Source organism: Tauraco erythrolophus, chromosome 7 (assembly GCF_009769465.1).
Source record: "Tauraco erythrolophus isolate bTauEry1 chromosome 7, bTauEry1.pri, whole genome shotgun sequence".
Lineage (NCBI taxonomy): Eukaryota > Metazoa > Chordata > Aves > Musophagiformes > Musophagidae > Tauraco > Tauraco erythrolophus.
This window is the reverse complement of record NC_141471.1, coordinates 48,541,005-48,564,229: the sequence shown is the minus strand read 5'-3', so window position 1 is coordinate 48,564,229 and position 23,225 is coordinate 48,541,005. Positions and strand designations below refer to the sequence as shown.

At 38.9% G+C, this 23,225-nt stretch overlaps 1 protein-coding gene across 4 annotated transcripts in view; it reads right to left on the bottom strand.

The window, feature by feature from the left end:
- Positions 1-23,225, bottom strand: part of DNAJC13 (DnaJ heat shock protein family (Hsp40) member C13) — a 57,612-nt gene that overhangs the window by 16,964 nt on the left and 17,423 nt on the right. For 3 of the 4 annotated variants that reach the window (XM_086615081.1, XM_086615084.1, XM_086615083.1), the window contains exons 12-37: positions 23,006-23,175; positions 22,053-22,152; positions 21,696-21,803; positions 20,974-21,129; positions 20,202-20,258; positions 18,771-18,892; positions 17,509-17,584; positions 16,417-16,512; positions 16,123-16,266; positions 14,378-14,460; positions 13,003-13,156; positions 10,755-10,858; positions 10,520-10,679; positions 9,361-9,423; positions 8,923-9,024; positions 8,660-8,764; positions 8,058-8,260; positions 7,519-7,603; positions 6,872-7,026; positions 5,864-5,909; positions 5,490-5,644; positions 4,685-4,886; positions 3,808-3,923; positions 2,912-2,990; positions 2,171-2,306; positions 866-1,050 (exon numbers count right to left, since the gene is read on the bottom strand). In XM_086615081.1, coding sequence (XP_086471207.1) covers positions 866-1,050; positions 2,171-2,306; positions 2,912-2,990; positions 3,808-3,923; positions 4,685-4,886; positions 5,490-5,644; positions 5,864-5,909; positions 6,872-7,026; positions 7,519-7,603; positions 8,058-8,260; positions 8,660-8,764; positions 8,923-9,024; positions 9,361-9,423; positions 10,520-10,679; positions 10,755-10,858; positions 13,003-13,156; positions 14,378-14,460; positions 16,123-16,266; positions 16,417-16,512; positions 17,509-17,584; positions 18,771-18,892; positions 20,202-20,258; positions 20,974-21,129; positions 21,696-21,803; positions 22,053-22,152; positions 23,006-23,175 — 3,162 coding nt within the window. Of the gene's footprint in view, positions 1-865; positions 1,051-2,170; positions 2,307-2,911; positions 2,991-3,807; positions 3,924-4,684; positions 4,887-5,489; positions 5,645-5,863; positions 5,910-6,871; positions 7,027-7,518; positions 7,604-8,057; positions 8,261-8,659; positions 8,765-8,922; positions 9,025-9,360; positions 9,424-10,519; positions 10,680-10,754; positions 10,859-13,002; positions 13,157-14,377; positions 14,461-14,969; positions 14,985-16,122; positions 16,267-16,416; positions 16,513-17,508; positions 17,585-18,770; positions 18,893-20,201; positions 20,259-20,973; positions 21,130-21,695; positions 21,804-22,052; positions 22,153-23,005; positions 23,176-23,225 lie in introns of all 4 variants that reach the window. The other variant, XM_086615082.1, reaches the window with a different exon arrangement.

Below are 23,225 nucleotides of genomic sequence, written 5' to 3'. Positions count from 1 at the left end.
GTGAGGATTGGATGATACATAAGTTCAGTCACAACAAAAACTGATAAAGGCTGGCAGAAATAAAACATTAGCTGGTAAACCCATTTTTAATGGCTGAAGGGAAACATATAGACAAAATCTGCTGCTTGCTGAAATGGTTTGTAGGGGCAAAATTCCTTGCAAGTGCTGCTACTAGCCTTTGGAGTTTTAGAGTTGATAGCATTCTCACGTGAGCTAACACCTCAGTAAGTTTGCAGATGACACCAAGTTGGGTGGGAGTGTTGATCTGCTTGAGGGAAGGAAGGCTCTACAGAGGGATCTGGACAGGCTGAATCAATGCACCAAGGCCAACTGGTGCCACCAAGGCCATGAGGTTCAACAATGTTAAGAGCTGGGTCTTGCACTTGGGTCACCACAACCCCGTGCAATGCTACGGGCTTAGGCAAGAGTGGCTGGAAAGCCACCTGTTGGAAAAGAACCTGGAGATACTGGTCAATAGCCCACTGAATATGAGCCAGCAGTGTGCTCAGGTGGCCAAGGCAGCCAATAGCATCCTGGCTTGTATCAGAAATAGCGTGGCCAGCAGGACTAGGGACATATCCCCCCATATTCTGCACTGGTGAGGCCACACCTCGAACACTATCCACAGTTTTGAGCCCCTCACTACAAGACAGACACTGAGGTGCTGGAGCGTACCCAAAGAAGGGCAATAAAGCTGGTGAATAGTCTAGTGCACAAGCCTTATGAGGAGTGGCTAAGGGAATGGACAAGTGTCTGAACAAGACTAAATCGTATCTGAAGTCCTATACATTGAGGATCTAGGATTTGAGCTGTGGAAAAGTTAAACTAAAAAAAAAAAAAATCACTTCAATAAGTTTCTATTTACCTCAATTCCACTTTCTCTTCTCAGTTCTTCTGCGTTTAATGCTGAACAATTGACAGTATGGAAAGCAAGTTCTGTAGCAGCGGGCAACAAAGGAGATTCTTTGGAAAACAAAAGGTCATCTGATGTTTCAATAGTAATAGTCTTTATCAGCATAGGATAGCCCGCATACTTGTAAGGTTTCAACTCTGAAATAGAAAAAAGTCGAAGTTTACATCCATGCAGAGCCTAAGCCATTTGAACTGCCACAACGACCAGTGGAAGATATCTCAGATATATAAAGACTAGGAGTCAAAGAAAGCCAACACCTGGGAAAATCGGAGCAAGTCTGAACAGCCCACACAACCTGATTCTTTATAACTTAAGACTGTTCATGCTAGAAGGTTCATGGACAGAAACTCATTTACAATTAAAAAAGACTTATCTTCAGCTCAGCAAGCCCCAAGCTCAGAGCCCTCCCCATGATGCTTGTCTGTCGCCAGAGAAACACGAGTATAGCTTTGTCTGTCTTAGGCCAGGATTGTCTAACAATAAGTCTATAAGGACCTTTTCCAGTTCGACACAGCAATCATGTTTTAAATAATTACATTTTTCGTCCCTTTAGGGTTCAGCAATGATAACAAACAATTTTGTCTCACAATCGACTCCATACTGCGAGATGGTCTACACTAATGTTGTCACTGCCTACACATGGCTTACAGAACTATGATTGCAGATGAAGTTCCTGGTTTACCACTATAATGTAACACTTACGCAGCAGAACACTTTTGGCTCTGCAAAACTTGGACATGCCAGCAGCTGCCACGCAGGGACTGTAGCTAGAGCCAAGGGTTAGGGTACTTAAGCTATCTCTTTCCCAGTTGGGCCATGAAAGAGGTAGTGTTGCAGCACACTCAGAGGTCTCTAGTAAGAATTACCACAAGATTGTCGTATTTTTAATAGCCACATGAGTGTAATCTCATTTATAATCTGCCATCTGGGTGACTGAGTACTAGTGAGGACTTCTCTGCATAGACAGAATTGTAAGTCTAAGTCATATATGGAAGAAGATTCAAACTGATCTTGTGTTGGAGCAGAGAATTTCAAAGAGCTTTTTTGAATTAAGTTTTACTGCAGATGAATTTATTTCATGGAAGAAAATATCCTGTTTTGAAGCCCTCTACCATAGCTACCCCGTTACCATAATTTTGTGGCAAGTAAGAAAACAGGTCAACAGAACACAGATTCAAAAATACAGGAGATTAAAACTGACTGCAATGGCCACTAAAGAAATGAACATCAAACATTCTTCTGAGACCGCATACTTGCCTTCCTTATGCCTGTTGAAAAGGATGCTTTGAGTTTTCAAGATCAAAATTATGTTTTCTGGATCCGGCCCATCTATCACCTTCGCAGACTTTGTGCATAGAAACTCATATGCTTTATTAACTTTTTCAAACATATCCTGCAAATAAAGAAAAATAGTCGTAAGAGTTGCTAAGAACTCCCTAAACTACTACAAGTCTGCATCATCAGTTTAGATGCAGGTGAAATAAAGTATTCCAGACTATTAGCTACAACACTAGTTTTCTTGCCTTATTCTGAGTATTTTATGAAGTGTAATAACCTTAAGAACACTGGTTCACAGATCAGCTTTCTTTTGTCTCCTAAACACCATAGGCAAGAGACTAAAACTAAGTCAATTTCCTAAGTCAATTTCTCTACCACAAAAGTTGTAAGTACAGCTCAACTGATTCTACGAATAGGCAGAGGATGCAGTCTGTCTTTGAAAGGGAGCAGTTTGCTTATTTAGATCCTGTGTAACTTTAAACCAGACGCTCTGAGATGTCCGTCTGCTCTGATTACATCCACTTACGGTAGAAATCCTAATATTCCTTGATTAACATCAGTTACTTATCTGTAGCATTAATCTGTATTCTAGGATTCATCTAGGGCATAGCCTTTACGAGGGAGAAAAAAAATTTAAGTGGGCATTTCAGAATACTTAATACATAGAACAGCTGAATTTGTCCCCACTTTATTAACACCACAAGTCTGTGTTGTACATACTCTGCCTTCTGGATTCTTGTCCGGGTGATATTTTTGTGCCAGCCTGAAATAAGCTTTCCTGATCTTGCTTTCATCATGCCTACAAGAAAACAAGTCCTATTACATTGAGTAACATCAGAAAAACTAAAAAAAACGCAAGTCCGTATTCTGACAACAGTACTAATAGTAATTGCAATTCAGTGAAAATTACAAAGCTCTTATATTTCAATTTGAAAATCCTTCTTCATCAGCTGACACTGAATGGGGGTAATCACGTGGCCACAGAATAGAAAAATCTATTTTAGTACCTCTTGTACTGAATATACTAATCAGAAGGTGCTTAAAGTCTTTGAATCTTCAAAATGAAGAGTCTAAATGAGCAATAAGTGGTAAAAAATAGTAGTTCATTATTTGTAGTTAAGTACACTGTTCTTGAAAGATAAATACAAAGTACTGTCAGTTCTTTTCTAGAGGCCTGAAGTCAAGAAACTAGTGACAAAACAGGATTCTGACAAGACAGAATATTTGGTGGGGAAGAAGGATTATCAGAGACACCAAGTTCCATTTTGAACATATTCAGGTTCTGCCATGTTCTTTACTCATGGTGGTTCAGTCTAAAGCTTGTCCTGTAGAACAGCCTAGTGAATGCTTTGAAAGAGACCTCAAAGCATTTTTCTCCCAGTTTCAGTTTACCTGAACACTTAACAGCTGTTCTCTCAAACATTGGAGTTAGATTTCCAAGCTTTGTTTCTTTTGAGATAAAGCAATCTTCCACTGTGAAAGAAGTAGGTGCTAGACATAACTGAACTGGTACCACTAATTGGTTGCAAGTACTGAGATAAGAAACTCCTGTTTGTTCAGTGTACAGAGTTTATGTAAATGTAGTTATACAACTCTAAATACTGAAAACAACTTACTGGCCTTGTCCTTTGGGGAGGTTAAGAACTTCATAAGCATCGTCTATTGACATGGTAGGTGGCTTCTTCTCTACCTCCTTCTTCCAAGCTTCTAGTGTATCTTTCAACAGTTTAACCTAAATAAATTTTAATTAGTGTTTCATTTATGCTGACATCAGTACATGTCACCTTTATTAAGAAAGTGCTACTGTACTAATGAATCCCTATTACCAACCACCCTAAACTCAAAGACCTAATCCTTTTACCTTTAGTAATTACAGTTCTCTCTCCAGTCAGGAGCCATTAACCTGGCTTCACTGCGGTGCTATATATTTTATTCAAGATAAGAGCACCTTAAGATTAAAACGTCTATGTAAGAGTCATATTAGAAGAGGGAGAATCACTTAAGTGATATCCAGTTCACATCTCGATACTACAAAAACTGCAACAAAGTTGCACGAATATGTAAAGCTCACTGGATAGCTCTAGACCGTAGACTTGTACTGAAAAGACCTCACTAATTCAGGTAGTGTACTGATACCAAGTTCTTGTCCAGCATGGACAAATAAGAACCCAAAAGTGATTATTTCCCAACTCCCTCACCAACCACTTGAGGTTCACTGAAACACTATCAGAAGTTTCTTGGATGTCTTATTTTCCTTTTTTAATAGTCAACACAAGGAGGATACGCTTAACATGTGGTTGCTATATGGCATGAACACTATTCTGCTTCAAGATAAAGTGTTCAACATATTTGTTTATGAACTGAAAGTACCTATCGATTAGTTAATTGCAACAAGCCTAGCATTTTATGTCCTTATTTTTTTTGTTACAAATCCCATTTTTAGGAGTCTGAAAGATCAAGAACTAAATAAAACCTAAAATACTTCTTACTTACTGGATCTTTAATTGGCCAGTCTGGAAATCTGAGCGTATCACAAAGATGCTTGAGGTAATAAATATTACAGAACAGCTCGTTTTCCAGTTGTGGATAGTTGATAACTGGGATAGGACAGTATTGGTAAAGTGCTCTTGTATTGCTTTGAAGACGAGGGGTGAAGTCAGCAAGATGAGCAGCGATCTTCTCTATCATAAGACGCCTAGAAGAGTTTAAGTTTGGGTTAAAGCTTGCCATGCAGTCCTCAGCCTTCAGTGACTGTACGACTATGTTCAATGACTTCTTCTGAAAAGATTTTCCTTAGTAGTTTCCCACGTTTCAGAAGGGATTCAGAATAGGATCTAGTCCTACTCTGTTATAAAGCCATTTTAATGCCAACATAAAGTGACATTTTGCCCTCCCTCAACACCTCTTTACTCTTTGGGAAACCTTAAAAACATTAATATTAGAGGTGTATCTCCTAGACAGGTGCTAGCAATAAGTGAGTACAGTAACTATAAAACAGTCCACGTAAACAGCGAAGTCTCCGCTCTAGAAAGGAACCTAAGTGTGACAGAGGCAGATGTAAAGCATGTTGTCAGGTGTTCAGGGAAATATTCCCCCTCCCTCTGCCAACTCCACTCCCCTGTTATTTGTGATAGAAGCAGAGGGCAATGCAAGACACCACCCTCACAGAAGGCAGAGGGAAGCAATGAAACCATGGAATCCAGGTATTTTCAGCTTTCCTTAGCAACGTTAAAGACAAGATCTTTTCAGCACGAGATGTAGGTCAGATTTATTTGTTCCTCTGACAGAAAACAGTTACCTCATTTCATTGCTCCAAATTGCTTCTGGAGTGTCAAATTCTCCAAGGAATATCTCGGAAAATTTTTCTGGTTCATAGTTTTCTAAATAACACACCATTGCTTCAGGAAGAATATGTCCAAGTATACTTCTTTGAACTAGATCTTGACCTTTTGTCTACAGAAGAGATCACAATGTCATCTCAAAGGTAATCTGAATTCAGTTTTGCTATCCAAACTGAGATCTAGAAAACGCTCCCCCTTTTCCATTATAGTTCTTAAATTCTAACCCTTGAGAACTTAGAAAAAGAACAAGCATCAAGTATTGTTAAAACAACGACAGCTGGTTTGCAAAACTGTTTGGGAACAGAGGTAGTTACTTTTGCAATCTACTCACTTCTTCAGACTTGAAAGCTTGTTTTGTATGTGTGTATTTCAAAAACCTAGAAGAGAAACAGCAGTTATTTTCTGTTTACTGATACTTAAAGCACCCTTGAAAGATAAGTAGACCAACACAGTTCAGCTGGCGAGTCTCACACATTCACTTTGAGATAAAAGAGTAACAGCAACAATTCAACGAATATCTGTAGAAATTCCATCAAATCCTTGGGAACCCACAAAGTTATGCACTTCCATGTTATAAACGTTGCCTTATGTTCATTTGTCAGTTTGAAAGTCTTGTTCCTGAAAGCTTGTTTTCTCCACACACACAAAAAAAACCAGCAGCAGCTGACAGAGATACAGACAGCCTTTCCCTACAAACCTCTCCTTGCATTGTCAGATCATCACTGCAGGGATGAAACAAGATGAGCTTAAACTAACTGCTGACATTCCTGTTGCACTAGAATTGTCATGTAAACATGCAATCATTGCCCAATGTGTTTTGCTACAGAAGAGACTCGTCTGGAACTGTACAATAGCTTTTTATGAACTATTGAATTTAGAGGAAGAGTAGAATGAACTGCAATAGTCACCTGTACGCGCAGTGCATCTGTGTCAGGCAGTACAGACTGATTTAACTGTTTAGGCTTCAATACCAAAACAGGCTACCAGATTTCTCCCCCACTTTTGATAGCTGTTTACTATCAAAACTACATCAGCGTATCAGTAGCCTACATCACTACTCTTTAGTGCCTGTAACAATTTGTTCTTCTACAATAAGCCATGCCTAGCTGCACTGTTGGAACCATACGCTCAGACACGCTCTCACCCCCTCCCTGGCAGGGTCATAAGCAATTCGCTTTTTTAGTGACTGACTAGACCGGGTGGAGGGGATTCTTCTAGAGGGCGCTTGCTTGTGATCTCATGTTGGTTCTAGCAAGCCACACTCCCTGGATCATTTAGAGCAGCAGTCGTTCTGAGCATGACTTGTAAAGAGGTATTTTTAGGTATTCTTTTTCCTCACCTTGCAATAGGGAGTACATTGGAACCCGTGTACATCATGATAAAGAAGAATACTCCACTCAGATAAAAACGAGGTAACTGAGGGTTATCTTGCATGACATGAAACAGCAATATAGCAACTTTTTCCACAAGGATAGGATCAAAAGTCAGTAACAGCTGAAATCAAAGAACACAAGCATGTATATTAGCTGCTTGAATAGTGCAAGTTACCTAGCCAAACCTGAAGTTTTAACCAATTCAACGATGGGACAAGCCAGTAAACTTTGAAGAATTTCAGTTAAGGAATACTTCAGCCCCAAAATAAACATTCTGTCATTCAAACTTGTTAAAGTTGGAAAGGATCTCTGGAGGTCATCTTGTCCAACTCCCCTGCTCAGTAGCAAGGTCACCTAAAGCTGGTTGCCAAGGACCACGTCCAGATGGCTTTTCAGTATCTCCAAGGACAGAAATATTAATGAGATACTAGCTGAAACAACATTACATTTTTAACATCCAGTGAAATAAGCAACTGCTTGTCCAGAGATCTGCAGGATGTCACAGATGTCATTTGATGTGTTTGTCCCTATTAAAAGTGTTCACACAGGAAATATGATAAGTCAGCAAGTCAGACTTTTACTCATTTCAATATGTTTTTGAAGAGTTGCTTACCTGAGTGATATGAGGAAGGCAAGTACTATCTGACAACAGCCTTTTCACTCTAGGCAGAGGTCTTATAATAGCATTGTCTTGATCCCTAAAAAAATAAAACGAGACAGCAGTAAGCACACATGTGCCTTCTTTTTCAAGAACGAACAACTTTATTAATCCATAAGCATCAGTCTACTGAGATCACATTCAGTGCCATTATTTTTTTTTTCTTAACTTCCAAGTTTGTTGTTAAGACTAGTGTGGTTTAACGTCATTTAAGTTAAACACGAGCCTGCCCACAAGAGTAAGACTGCATTGCTGTGCATTAGAAATGTACATAGCTTTTGCATTCACTCCTGCAGTCCCTTTCACAATATTACTATTGTCTCATTTACAAACTCTCTATTTGCCCACAGAATTAATTACTACTATTTAAAAGGCTCTTTAATACAGTTCATTAATGTACTACTTTGTTTCTAATAAAAGCTTTAAGATCAAAGCTATGAATTTATGCATCTGCCAGAGAAAGTTAATCCGTTCTGCTGAAAATTAGTGTTTACCTGCTGGGAAAATATCCACACATTGTGATAAGCATGTTGAGGACAAGTGTGGCAAGGTCAGTCTCATTCAAAACGGCCTGGCCGGTGGCAAGCAAGCACCACTTCAGCTGAGGGATGACCTGTAATGGTCGCCAGCCATCCATACCTTGAGCCCAGCAACGTGTTTTTGAAGTCAGCTTTCCACTGTCCCATAGTTCCTGCATCTATTGTAAGATTAGAGATTAATTTAGTTGATTCAGCACTCAGAGCTACCTTTGCTCCTAAACATTCCTACTCAAGACAAGCTTTTAACTGCTGTATAGCAGACTACTATAGCTGCATGAAATTCTGATGTATTTATAACTCTGTCAGGAAACATGAAGTGAAAGTTGACAGATTAATTGCAGCATAATTGGGGCATGGAGAGATAGGCAGCCTTACTAAAAAGGTTGTGGTTCTTGGCACAACATCAAGTCTCTATCTAGCTTTAATTCCTATTTAAAGAGTTACTTTGAGAATATAGTTTAGCATTATTTACAGTTTTCTCCTCTCACTGTTTGAAACACACCCAGTCACCAGGATGGAAACAATTTGTCAAGTCAGAGTTTGAAGCTGACAGGTACCTCCTGAAAGCTGTAAGGGCCACTCCTTTCTTTGTCAGCGTTGCCAAAGTACCATTCTTTCTCGCTCTCCCTCTTCATATCAGGTGCCGCTTCAATCACATTGCTCTAGAAGTTGATGTTTATAAAGTTAGCTTTGGCTTCAGTGCAAATATCAAATTTCTACAGGAAATTTGAGGACATTGATTTTTTTTAATTAATTTTATTTTGAGATTTGTCCTTTTAGTAAAGCAACATATGAGTAGTAAGAAACAAAGGCCATATACCTGCAGAGGGACTGTAGCTCTGCTTGTGTGAAGATGTGCCAGAGTAAGCAGATCTACAAGAATTCTAATGCCATTTGAATCCATGAGGTCCTTCACGTTTTTCTGTTAATGAATGAACTGAGTTAACACAAGCATTTTCTAGGTAAAAGTTATTATTAGCAATGACCAGTTTTACTCAAGTAAGAGGTGACCATGGGAAAAGTCAAATCATTCTCTAAAGTGACTACAACGGTACAATCACCACAATGTCTACACGTTTCCTTCAGCTTTCTCACCAGTAAATAACAGCTACCACATCCCAGAAAGATGTATCAAACACTCTTAAGACTTCCTCAAGAGTTGAATTTTTGCTCAAGTTAACCCTGAAAGACTAGTTCAGACCACTTCATACAGCTGAAAGACCAATAAACTACTGTTAAGTGTACATGTCCACCTTACCTTATTAAGGATCAGCTTGTTGAGAAACAGTATCAATCTGTCCCGCTCAAGCCTGTCAGTGCACTATTGCAGCAGAATAGAACAGGTTAGTGTTTGGTAGCACATATCAGAAGTTACCTTCAAAAGTCAATACAGTTGCACCTGCAAAGACCCTTTTACTTTTTTCACGCCCAGGATAAAACTGGTGACTGTTCACTGCCCAGTTTCACGCACAGCTAATAAACACAGCTTTCTGCCACAGAAAAGGAAAGGCCTTTGGCCCTCCACCATACTCTCTGTTGCTCTGGATCTGACACTCAAACCCACTTTTCTGCAAAGTCGATTGTTCTAAAGGGACAGTGTTTGGATTCCCCAGTGAGTCAGTTAACACAAATACAAGGAAAAGAGAATGGCTTCAGCCAGCAGACAGAATGGGTCTTTGATGTTACATGTCTGGTGAGACTATCGAGGCTCAAGGCAGAACAAGAAGAGACTGCATTGGTTCGGTTTCACTTACAACAGTCATATTTAAAACCCACACTGATACTAGCAAAGAACCTGTCGTGGGTTAGGCCTCCCCCCCCACTTCAAACCATGACAGAACCCCTTGTTCAGACTGCATGGAAATCCATTTTTGCAAGCTGTATCACTTGTCAGACATAACTTCACAGAGACACTTAACAGGCAAAGTAGTTACCACTAAAAATATAATCCATCACATATGCCCATCTAACACTACCATTTCGTTAGGTCTGGGGCTGTTGCCACTACTATTGAAGTCAGTGTTTTGAGATAATGTGATGTGGAACAATGTTCTCCTCTTAAAAAGCTTATGCTTCCACATTTTTCAAAAGCAAGCACAAAATTAGTATCACACAAAGTTCCTTAGTATTGTTTCTGTACAGCCTGAAAACCTGCTATGGTCAACAAAACGCAGATATAAAGAGACTAGTTTGAAGTCATACCTTTATGACCAGCAGGGTTTTTTTTAGTGAAACTGCAACCCAATCAAGGGGAGATACTAGGAACACTTGGTGACAGCATGAAAAAAGTATTCATGCTGTAGCTTGACGTTCCACAAAACTAAAACCTGGGTTTCACAGCAACTTGAAGGATCTGAACATATTTTGGACTAGCTGTATGTTAACTACTACATCAAGCAATTTTAAATAATTCTTACCCTTTCTAACATCCCAACAATGTACTTTGTATCAGAAAACGGTCCTATTTCTTCATGACATCTTCCATAAACAATGGCCAATGCTTGCAGACATAAGCATTTCATATTCACTTTTGGGGTAAGCAAGAAGCGATGGTACAGTTCATTGAAGAATTCGTATCTAAGGAGGAGATGAGATTTTAGAGAAGAAAACAGAGACCTTGGAAATGAGATAGGATTATAAGTAATGTCTCACGATTTTTTGATTGCTCCACTCTCCTCAGTTTCATCTTCTTCCAGTAGCAATCTTAGATAATAATCCCCTATTTTTATTTCTTCAGAAAGGCAGTCATATTTTACCTGTAACACACAACAAGTTACTTAACAGTAAATACCATTCCTCCTTCATTAAGTTTTTGCTTACGTAACAATACTGTACTTGCTTGCATCTATAAACTCAAGGTTAGCAACCTCTCCCGCAGTCTGAGGAAGACTGAAATCTGCAAGTTTGCTGTCAAAGAAATACATATCCCCAAAATACATGCCATAACCTGTTGTTGCTCCCCACAACAAATGAAGTTTCTCACCTTACTGAAATCCCAGCTTCCAGTTTTTAAGTAACTTGTTTCTAATACCAGCTGGTTTTATTAACTAAGTTGGATAATACATGATGCATTCAGTGACTCAAGCTTTAATAAGTAATTATTCCATTACAAAGTATTTCACTCAATGTTGCTACAAGTATGAAACACAAGCATGCCTTAATTACTAGTTGTACTTGCCATTATGCTGGCTAACAAAAGCCTAGAGGCATCATACACACTAAGAAGCTGAAGTAAATTGCACAATGACAGCCATAATTAACTTCAGAGCAGCCACATTACGTTTAACCATATTCCTCAATGCTCAGTGGTTTTACGCATTTGGCAGGCCCCTCATTTAGAGGTACCTCTGACATACCACAAAAGCCACTCTCTACAATGGGTTTTTCTTATCTATAGCTTGCAGGCTACTGTCATGAGGCCACATAAAGTTATCTACAGATTTAACCACAGCACATGATGCAAAGAGGTCCCACCAGCCAGTACGCTTCCAGAGCAATCTCAAGCCACCAGCCCCATTGGCAGAGTGACAAGTTTCACAGTTGGCAGAGAAGCCTTTGTCACCACTATGCTGTTAGTGCAAACACTTAAAGAGTGTCGCCTGATAAACTATTCATTTAAAATATTTAAAAGCAAATCTCAGACATCAACTGTTCGAAGATCATGTTATGGAAGCCCCCTCAAGCCAGTCCCAAAATACCCTGGGCTGCAACTGCAAGAATGTTAGTGATACACTCCAGTAGCATAAGCCAAATAGGATCACGGAGTGCAGATATGAAGCTTGTATTACTACATTTCAAATCTGTACTTTTGATTCTACCCCAATTAATACTCTAAAGTACAGAGATAGAGTTGGCATAGAAGACACTGTGGTGCCCAGAAGACCCACACCTGAAGGAAACTTTGAAAGCTAAGTGCAAAAAATACCAATACAAACCCAAACTTAGCTACTTAGTATCAAGGTAAAATAACCTGTAACTGATAGAACTATTTTATGTATGCAACTTATCCCTTTCTCCTAAAGCATTAGCCTGATGTCTTGCAATTGTTTCTGATTTGCAAGAGTAGTCAACTGAGAACTCGTCAAAAGCAGCAGTTTACACTTGTTTCACTAGTAGTCCTCTGCTCAAATTTCAACAAGAAAGCTGTACTGTGACAAGGATGGCATTGGGAATATTTAAGAATACCCTACAGTTGAATTCAAGTGCGGCCTTGCTTTGCTTTAGTACTACACATTGAATAAAACTGTGTGCAACCATAACAATACTGGAGATAAGAGTAGAGTACAGCAAGTATTTATTAGCACGTTACTCGAAAACATCTTGCAAGTTGTTTTAAGAAAGTCAATTAGGACCATATCAATCGCTTTTCAGAATCCTACACTGTGAAAACAGTATCCTCAATATATAATTTAGAGAGCAGCATGGTTTTAGCCACACAACCTATTTGTTGTTTGGCAACCCAGTAGGTAATGGCCTTAGGATCACTGAGAGGCAATGGAAATAAAGACAAGGGACTTGCTATCAGGAAGAAGTGACTTGTTAAACTACCTAAAACAAATCTGATGGAGCACACTAAAAGAACAAGTATGATTTATCTTGACAACAATTTCTCTTTCAACATTCTCTCCTAATGAAACAATGCATCAAGGGTTCTGATCAATGGTTCATCTCTGTAGTGTCATTTGTCAGGCTGAAGAGGTTTCAGTTTTACAGAGCAACACCAGACAACAGTACTTGTCCACAGCCTCAAGCCTTAGTGTTGTTTTCCGTAACCGCAAAAGAATTGTAGCTTGCAGTCAGAGATTGTCAACACAAGATTCATGCATGTTAGAAACAGAAAAGTAACATTTTAAGTAGACATATTTTACACCTACAGTTTCTCCTACAGCGGGTCATTTACCTCAAATTCCTGATGGTTCCATGAGATAACATTAGCACTACCAAGTTCTCTGTCAATGTTAAATGCTCTCATCTCAGACTCAAGAGTATCTCTCAATTCTTCTCGTGTTTTGAAGTTCCAAATCAAGTTTGATCTAGCATGATCCTGCAGAAATCTAAGAAAGAAGTTACATAGTTTAAACTCCTCAAACATTATTTGAAAGGCAGACAAGCCTCAGCTACCAGGCTAGAGAAGATTAGCATTAGTGGACCTTAATCAGAAGGCACTGAGTAGTGGTCTCCAGTTTGTTACACTAATTATGGTTGTTTGCTTGTATAGTGTTTTCATAGTCATGGAGAGCAGCATAGACTACAGCACGCCTGTCATCATCCCTTTTGGCTCATTTATTACCCGCACATCGTTGATGAACAGGAGACTCACAAGCTATTCACCACACCGGCCAGTAAGGGCTAGAAGCGAAAATAAACCCCAGGCAGCAGACAGGCACATGCCAAGTGTATGTTTTTTAAAAAGTAGTTCATGCAGGAAAACAGAAGTTGATGTCTTAAGTGCCACAAGACAGTCAGTGGACATTCTTCAGTGGCAGTTACAAAACAGCCTTTGGCTCCAGAGATTGGCCGAGACCAGCACTTTAATACTCAAAGTTTAGGAGCATGCAAATCTTCCTTTCATGCAACACTTGTGCAGAATGGACAATATTTGACCTTTAGAAACATTAAGCACTGAATTAAACATTAAAGTTTACGGAATCTCCCCAAGCTTGCTTTCAAGGAGTTTGCTGAACAGTCAAGCTTAATTGGTCTATTTAACATAATAGCCAAAGTAGTGATAATATCTTTTTTCAGATGGAGGCCCCTCAGTTGTAAACTTTGACAGCTGTAAGAACTCAAAGGTAATCAAGCTGCATTTACGACCTGTGGCACTATTTGAAATCCAGTATCCACGTGTTTTTTTTGCCTGCCTTAAGCTCATTTTTATTCCAATTCAAGTTAAAAACATCTTAACGAGTAACTTACAGGCTGATGAAAACACACTACAATGCCTTCCAGTGCTACTTTGCTTAGGCATCAATACCATGCAGATCTGCACCTACAGTTTGTTGCTCACTCTTCCTTTTGATTCAAGGGAAAAAAGGATGCAGTTTGAACACATTTGAGAAGCTTTCCTAATTCCCCCCTTTCCTAAAATACAAGCTAAATCCTTAAGTATACCTTAGAATTTCATTTTTCATAAGTTCCTGTTACAAAGCATTTGCACTGTTTCAAGGCAGGCAGGAGTTGGAATTAAGCTACAGCAACTCAGATAATATTAACAAAAATATCCAGCCAGGTGAAAACCTGTATCAGAGCCCACTATATTAATCTTAGTATTTTACCTGTAATAGAAGAGATCCCAGTTTGCTTCTATTTTTATTCTTTGGCGTCGTTTCCTTAATATCACTGGCTTTTGAACAATGTTCTGCAAAAGAGTAAAGTTTCAGAAGTTAGTAAAAAAGATACTCCTTATTTTCCCCTTTTTAAAATAAAACATTGGGGTTTTATTACCTCAAAAGACACATGAAGTTAAGTCTCATTAATAAGGTCTCCTTTTCCAGCAAGTAGCAGCAACAGACTTTCACAATTGTTATTTACATCAAGTTAAATCATGCCAGAGAAGCTTTCAGCTGTTTAACACATCATTCCTTTAGAAGTAAGTCATCCCTGAGAAAGGCTAAAGTTTCCATCACCATAAGCACTCATCAGCTCCAAAGCTGATGGAGGGGAAAACTGACAGCAGGAATGCTTTGCTCTTTAAAGCAAATAACTACAGCAAGTCACAGAAGTAAGTCACAAACCTGACTCAGCCACTGAAAGGTTCCCTAGTTTGATCAAGCATGAAATCAGTGCTATACGCTACATGAGGTACCACATGCAAGCAGAAATCTGTGCAACACAATCCACACAAGTGGCAGAGATATACAGACTCACCATATTGTTTCTGTCCTGATTGTGATGGAAAGTAGGAAGAAAAAGAGAAGGTACATTTAACAAGCCACAGCCACTGAAGTAATTCAAAGTGCTAATACCAAACTTGGTACAACCCTTTCCAAGCTACACTTGCATACATTTACTGTGAAATTAAACAGCTCAAAACTCCAGACAGAAAATTGATTGTTTAAACTCAGTATCTAGACAGATGTTTAAAGTGCAATTTGCCCTTCCGCTACCATTTTCCACATTTCTCCATTAATGCTTTGTTTCGAACCTAGTTCACAATTCAGAAACATTATCTGTTAAAATTCTGCACCTCAGTCCACATGAAACTTGAACTAGATTTTTAGTAAGTTAAGGGTTTCCTAAATTAAATCTTATTGTTATGTCAAATCAAGTACAAAGATAGGCATTTTCAATACTCTGCATTGCATTGCTCTTTTCATCCTTCTTTGCAGTCAGGAGACTACAGGAAGTTAAAGGAAACATCTTGTGATTCAAGAAGTTTGTCATACAGAACAGAACAATAAAATGAAAGGAAAAAGGAGACCAACAGTAAGAACTCAAGCAGCACTTGAGCTATCCTCTTATAACAACATCAGATCAAAACAGTCACTTATCACTCCAATATTAACTGTGCTTTATGCATAGTGATGTTGCAATTTAAGCACTAAGACACCTATATTCAAGGTAATACTAAGCTTCTTCAAGCACATTCCATAACTAAAACACCACTAGCACAAAATGCACTAGCATAAAGAATATCCATTGTTTCTTCCAAATGCAGTTCAAAGACTGGTTTTGCCACATTTCAAGTAATTTCCTGTTCTCCTGTAAAATTATATTGGAAGATACGCACATAAGCTGCAGTCCAGTTTGATAAGCTTGGCTAAAGCAAAACGAAGCTAAATCTTAATACATACGCTGAATGAATCCATTTGTCTGCTTTACATTTTCTCTGGAACCCATTTCTAACTCAAGATGAAGATTAGTTAAGAGGCAGAGAGTTTACTCAAAGAAAACAGAACTAAGTTTCTCACACTCCTACACTTCTATTATTGTCAAACTTTCCTCTGATTTCATGGAGTTGTAGGTGTTTCTCTCTACACTTAGTCAAGTTGCTGTAACAAAGAGCTTCAAATACTTTTACCTCTTTTTGAGCTATGCCCATTCTGTCTCTCCAGTGCATCAGGACTAGATCCACCTTTTCTTTGGCAAATTTTTCAACTTCCTTCGCAGCTTTTCCAGCCAGTCTCTGCCACTCTGGCACTTTATTAAACTTGCCATACTGATCCTGCAGAATAAATCTTATTAGTTATTTGCAGTCGCAGGTCTATCAACGTGTTTGATGCAGGTCAACACAACAGTCAAGTATCCGTATTAGAAAAGTCACTAATACTGTACATCTATACAATGGAAGAGGTAAGACAGCTACATTACTTACAGTCGCAATTTTTAAGTTATCTCTAACATGCATCCTATCAGCATCTTTTTCAGGAACAGGATCAGCACTGTCAAGGTACGCCAGCAAACCCGGGGGCTAAAAACATTTAAAACCAGTGTAAACGCACATGTGGCTAATGGAACAGAAACATTCACATTAGGCAACAAGATTATTTCTTTAAATTAGAAATTTCGAAACAGAATTTTTATTCTACTCTACAGCAAGTATGTAACGCTACAGCAGCTTTTTGCTTTTATTAGTGAAATGCCACCAATAGAGGCACATAATTAGCTTCAGTACAGCAGGGGTCTTGCTTATATCCCATCTTAAAGGAGCACTTAATGAAGCTAAGGAGTGCAGGAAAAAAAGAGCTGATCCCACAGCAATACTGAGGGGAATTAATACTGTTAACACTAGAATCCATCCATATCCTTTGATATGGATTGAAAGTTGCATGTGACACTAGAGAGATGAGAGTCTCATTTGACTAAGCCTTCCAGAAGATAGCAGTTTGCTCTGCCAAAAATGAGGGAATTGCTATTTTGAATTTAAAAGCTGCTACTCTTCCAGTTTTAGTAATTCCTTACAACGCTAGTCTTTGAACTAGTTTTACTGAAGTAACTTAAGCAAGAAACTTTCAGAAGGCTGCAAGGGTGAAAGAACACAGGAAGTACCAGCCAACATGTAAACCTAGCTAAGTTATAAGCAAAGCTGAACAGCATGAAAGCATAGACAGAACTGTTGCCTTAATTGCTTACTGGCACTAAGCATTAGTGACTCTGTTTACTATGTCTCACACATTCTTGTACTTTTATTAAAAAAAAAAAAGTCAGACACCTTATTTTTAAGGTGTATTTCATATGTCATTTTTACAAGTGGCAGGAAAGTAACAGAATACTTTAAGAATCCCAGACATTCTACTAGCCATCAATATCCCTCAAATAGCAGATGCCAGACTGCTGTTCTCCCAGGGCAGATATCCCTCTTGGAAGGAAAAGGGGATGTGTTTACTACATAGACTATCCTTAGTTTCCTACTACTACAGGCTCTCAGATTATATTCTTCCCTACCCCATATCCCATTTTTACTCACCAAAATGCGTTTCAACAAGTTCATAGCAGTTTTGTTCTCAGCTGTCCAGAGACCAACCAAATGTCTACTCAACTGCCTGAAAAAGCCATTGAAATTAACAAACTGCAAGTTAGTATTTTAAACAGATTTTGAAACTACCAAACTGACACCCTTACCATGCTCGTGAAATGAAGATGAGCAAAAGCTCTTGAGTGAGTAAGAGCACAAAGCATTATATTGCTCCAGTTCAAGTATATGCTCAGCATGCTTTAAAAAGTGTTGCCTTTAAGAAGTTCCAGTGAAGTTAGTGGAACAGTAGCAGCGCATGCTTTTTGATCTAGACCTCACAAGAACACTTGAGCAATAGAGCAGAAACTAAAACTTACACTTGGTCGTTAGATGTTATCCAGTCAATCTTAAGTTACAGATAAAGTTAAGAATGTAGAAGCCATCAAGAACTGTTAAGTGCTCTACTTGAAGCTCCTACCAGTTATTGGTTAGGAAAGCCTTTTTGGGAGCCTGTCTTCTATGCCAACTGACGCTTTCTGCCAACATTTGTCACTAGGGTTCTACTGCATTAAACTGAAGCATTGCTTACAAGTAAATTGCAAGCGGTAGCTCCGAACAGAACTAGTATGACAGAAGGTTTCATGCTAGCTCTCTCCTGAACGACATACAGTGGCAAAAAGTTCCACTTTTCACTACATTGCTTAGCAACGCTTTAAGCACTTCAGGAACGTGCAGTTAAAACATCTATAATCTTGTATTTGGGTGGAAATAATTACCACTCATCATCCTCAGCATGCCCTCAGGCCCAGTCTCAGAGCTCACAAGTTCTACTGACTGCTGAATTCATGGAATGATTTCTGTATGAGAGGATTTATCTCTCAGATGAGTTAGGTGACCCTAACAGCATGCAAGATGTTTGAGGTGTGCACACCAGGACTTATACAGTTGTATAATAAAGTTAAACCTTTTCACACCTTCCAGACATTCTACTTGCCTTTTCTTTTCCTGATTGTTTTCAGAAAAAAATAAAAATCAAAACCTGAGCCTTTAATGAGTGACCAAAGCAAGTCCCATTTTGGAAAAGAAAAAAGAATCAAAGGATATTAAGTGGCTGCAGTCTCAGCTGAAGCTTGCTCTACTTAAACACACCCACTGCTGAAGAAAATATTCTCCTAAACTGCAAGTTTTCTTCCCTCACCTCCCAATGTTTCTAACATTAGCTAGGCCATTACTTAGCCTTTTTAAACATAATAGATCAAGTGAGACTGACATACCTATTTGTAAGCATCCTCTGATCTGTACTTATTGTAAACATAGCAGTGTGCAAGTGACGAGGTAAGGCACCTTCACTGAGGGCAAGATCTTGCATTTTGGTAGCAATCTCTTTGTCTCCTTCCTTTGGAAACAGGGCAAGATGATTACTAAAGAAAGAATCTTAGTTAAGCTGCTTTTATCTTAGTCTACAGTTCCAAGGCCTTCTTGACCATCAATTATGTCAATTAATATCCAAAAGCCAGAAGCCATAGTATGATAGGCTTTAAGTGCAAGTTCTCAACAGCCACTGATCAAAGTTGTAGTAAAGCCATGGACCAGATAATTGATGGTTATGTCTATGAGGACAGTAACAGGACACGGTAAGATACGCGTCTTCCATCACAGATCAGGAGGCCGGCAGTATATTTACAAGTACCATTTCCACACTGCAATTGCAAATTAGGGTTAAACAAAGAATGACGGCCAAAATCGCTTCTTGTTTGACTTTGGTCAACAGTAACCATTTAAGAATAACTAGTGCTGTTCAGGTTAGACAGCCACATGGATAAAACTGTCACTCAGTCAAGATACATAAGTTGCAACGCATAACTATGAAAAAGCTTTCACTGTGTTTTTACTTGCCCATGTCCCACTACAGTTCAAACGACACAAGTTGTAACAAACAGCATAGCAACTTTTAGCTAATATTATCAGGTACATCAATGTCAACTTGCAGATATATAATACCTCTATTTCAAGTGTTCATTCACTTCCATTCCAAGAAAGTACTAGATGCATTTCAGATGCATAAGCCATTGTGATACAATGAGGCACTAACTTAAGCCCTGAATTTCAACACAGGAAGTGTCAAGAGTCAGTTAGCAAGGTCACCCTGCAACACTTATGAGCAGCCCTTGACAAGTATGGACTTGGCCCATACATCATGTGGTATGGAAACTAACAAAGCCAAATCATCCTTTGTTGAAGCAGAAAGAGCAAGAATAGAGGCTGACATCACTGGTCTGCTCTCAGACACTACTGCCTCCTAATCCCAGTCCCATTCCATCTGGCAATGCATCCCAGGAAATAATGGCCTCTCTTCCTTGACAGGCCCTCTTTAACATGCAGGAGAAGTCTGGTGGCTCTGAGGTAGGTGATTGAGCTACATACAACATTAACGGCCAGATCTTGACTGCACTATGAAAGCATGCAAGGCACTACCTAATGTCTCAACTCATGCCTTCCAAACCCCAAAGTGTAAGATAAAGCAAGTTGCTACATTAAACCACTCACAATTAAGCAGGTGTTCTGTTCCTCATCTTTCCCTCTTCCATCCCCCACCCCCCGAGAGGCTAACATAACAAACTTCTACTACTGGTAGCAATTGCGCTTATGAAGTAGCATACTGAATATGTATTGTCTACCCCAGGTAACACTGATAAAAATCTCACCTCTATTATTGCCTTCATTACCAAACCTGCTCCTTTCACAATTGCCATGGAAGGGTGCTAAAACAAAACGTTGGCAAAATAGTTACCCAAGTGCAAAATTTGAAGATTAGATCATCTGTGATTCAGCATCCTTATGCATCTACATCACTGTTCTACCTCTAATTTTGAGCAAAAGCTAGTATTTCAGTTTTACGAAAGCTAGGCCCAGGAAGAGTTCTAATTCCATATTTTTAAACAATAATCTCTCATGTAACTATCAGACGGACTTCTTGGCAATATATATACAGCAGTATATACCAGAGAAGCTGAAATAATGCTGGGGAAACTGTCCAACACAAGCTAACAAGAATCAAGAAGCAGGAGAGCATATTGTTTCTACAGAAAGAAAGCATTGACAGTTTAGTTAAAAATCCTAGAATTCTTACAGGTTTACTAACAAAGAGGATGTCCATCTTGTTTCTCAACTCTCATTTACTGAGAGAGACACAAAAAGGTGGCAGATTCTCCAAAGAGAAGAATATCTGTCCAACTGTTGAATCTAGCTTAATATTTAACTGGCATTTTAAAGTGTTTCTAGAAACAAATCTTAGGCAGTCTATTCTACAATGATTTGGGATATCATTCACTATAGAACAAGCACCTCAATCTGATATTTGAAGGTAAAACAACAGGTCACTAACCTCTTTCTTGTCTTTCAGGATAACAAGAAAAAGTTCATGTTTACTGACTACTTAAGGCTTCTAATAACAACTGAAAAATTACGAAATCTTACCTGAAAGAGCTTAAACAGTGTTCTTCCATTAGATGCCACCATTTCCAACAACATGTCAAACTGCTGCCCCTCAGTAGTCTCACTATATGGAGCACACAGGGCAAATGTCAGGAAGTCCAGAAGCGAACTAATTACTAGGGCACCAGTCCCATGATCCTGAAATTAAGACGACAGGTATATAATACAGATACAGTGTTTCTCCCCTGCCTGAGAGTATTCATGCAAATTTTATTCAGTACTCATGATGCTGAAGGTGATCTTCCCTGTCATACCATGAAACAGCCTACAAACAAAAATTACAACTTTAAAATACGTCATTACTCTGAGTATGGCAATACTCTGGTAAAGTATTGGCTCCTAGAGTGTATCGGAGACTCATGACCTTGGATACTGGTGTGCTGCAAATTACTATTTCTAGTTTTAATCTCATAAGTACCAGTTTACACTATCCTTCCAGTCGAAAGGAACACTCAGTTTCCACATCAAACATGCAAATATCTGTTGCATGACACTCAAGTTCTGCACTATAGACAGCTACATTCCAACCTGTCAAGATTAAAACCTATTTAGAACAAGATTCAGTGTCAGACATAACTGTATTTTCTGAACCTCAATTGCAGGCACAAATACATTCAAAGACATATCCAAGTATGACAGAAGTGTTTTCATAGGAATTAGGAAAGGCACTTAAAGAAGCTATCTGTTTTCAAAATCTGACTTACCACATGGGAATTGAATTTCTCTAGTAGATTTTCTAGAAACTTCTTTGAAGAAAGAAGGGAAGCTTTGTTCAATTGCTCCTGCCTCAAGTCGTAGTCATCATGCATGGGCTATAAAAAAAGGTATTCACTATGCAGTCACATTTCAACCCTCAACTCTTAACAGCTGTAGTCCAAAAGCCACACTCTGAACCCATAAAAGTCACATCCTACTTCAAGTTCAAGTTCAGCAGGAAATCACTGTACAAGTTCTCATGTTTGAGCACACTGCAAGTTGAAGTGCAGTTCCTATTTTTACATCTTTCAGTAGACTGAAGTTCACACATTCAGAAATAAAAGAATCTGCAATTTAATACTTACACACATAAGAGCACAAAGCATGTCAATAGAGGCATGGGTTACTCCATCATTGTTCCTTTTGAGGGCTTTCACAACCTTCACTCCTAATCGTTCTCGAAATCTTTTGAAAGGAAAGCAAAACCACCAAGATTAGAGAGGAAACAGAAAGCTTAGTTTTAAGATAAAAGTCCAATCGGGGACCAAAAGTGGCCTGCTCTCATTCCATTTGGCAAGCCAGTTCCTTGACATTTACATAAATTTGAGATTCCTTAGTAGGAAAATCTTGACTTCCCCATTAATAATATACCGAGAGCATGCTGACCAAAACAAGGACACATTTATGTAGTTACAGGACAGTGATAGTACAGGACACTATTCACAGAGAAACAGAACTTTATTCAGGCCTCAGAGTAAGTGTATACATTACTCTTCACATCATTCAGTTGCCCCATAGTCCTGAGTCAGAAATATTCCAAAGAATTTTTCATTCATCTGGTAGTTCTCTGCTTTCTTATGTTATCCAATTAAGACACAAACTCCAAGCAGCCTGTACTTACTGTAGGAGTAACAACTCAACCTCCTAACAACAAGTTTTACCTTGTCTTGAACTGAAGAAAGCAATGGCATCAACATACTCTTAAGAGTGAAGAACTGCCCACCTTCAAGGACAGATGAAGCTATGTTTTAGAAGTTTTTCCACTAGGAAAAGCATTAAACCATATTTGACTCAAGGCAGAGAGTATTTAGCAAAGGAAGAAGCAGCTTTACATACTAATGATCATTTGGGATTCTCAAGTTACGTTAAAGCCTGATGACAGTCTCGTACTATTGGAAGAAAACGTGTACAGAGTCTTCCAGTGTTTTTCAGAAGTGAGACTTCACTCCACTTCTCAGTTTTAAAGATATCATGTCATCAAAAGCTCAAGAACTGTTTTCACCTATCACTACCAAGCTTGAAGAGACTTCTCACTTACTTTGGAAGCTGAGTAAAGGCAAGGAAGCCCGCTTTTGAAGCCACTAGTCGTCTTACTGCTTGGAATTGGCTTTCAAGTTCTGCATTAGATGCTGCAATATCTCCCTCTTGCGATAGCAATGCTGTTATGGCATTATTAATAAGTTTCTCTTTGTTTTCTGAGAACAGGCCCTGGTTAAGAAATAACAATTATTAATATGTTTATGCATTAACGACCTCTT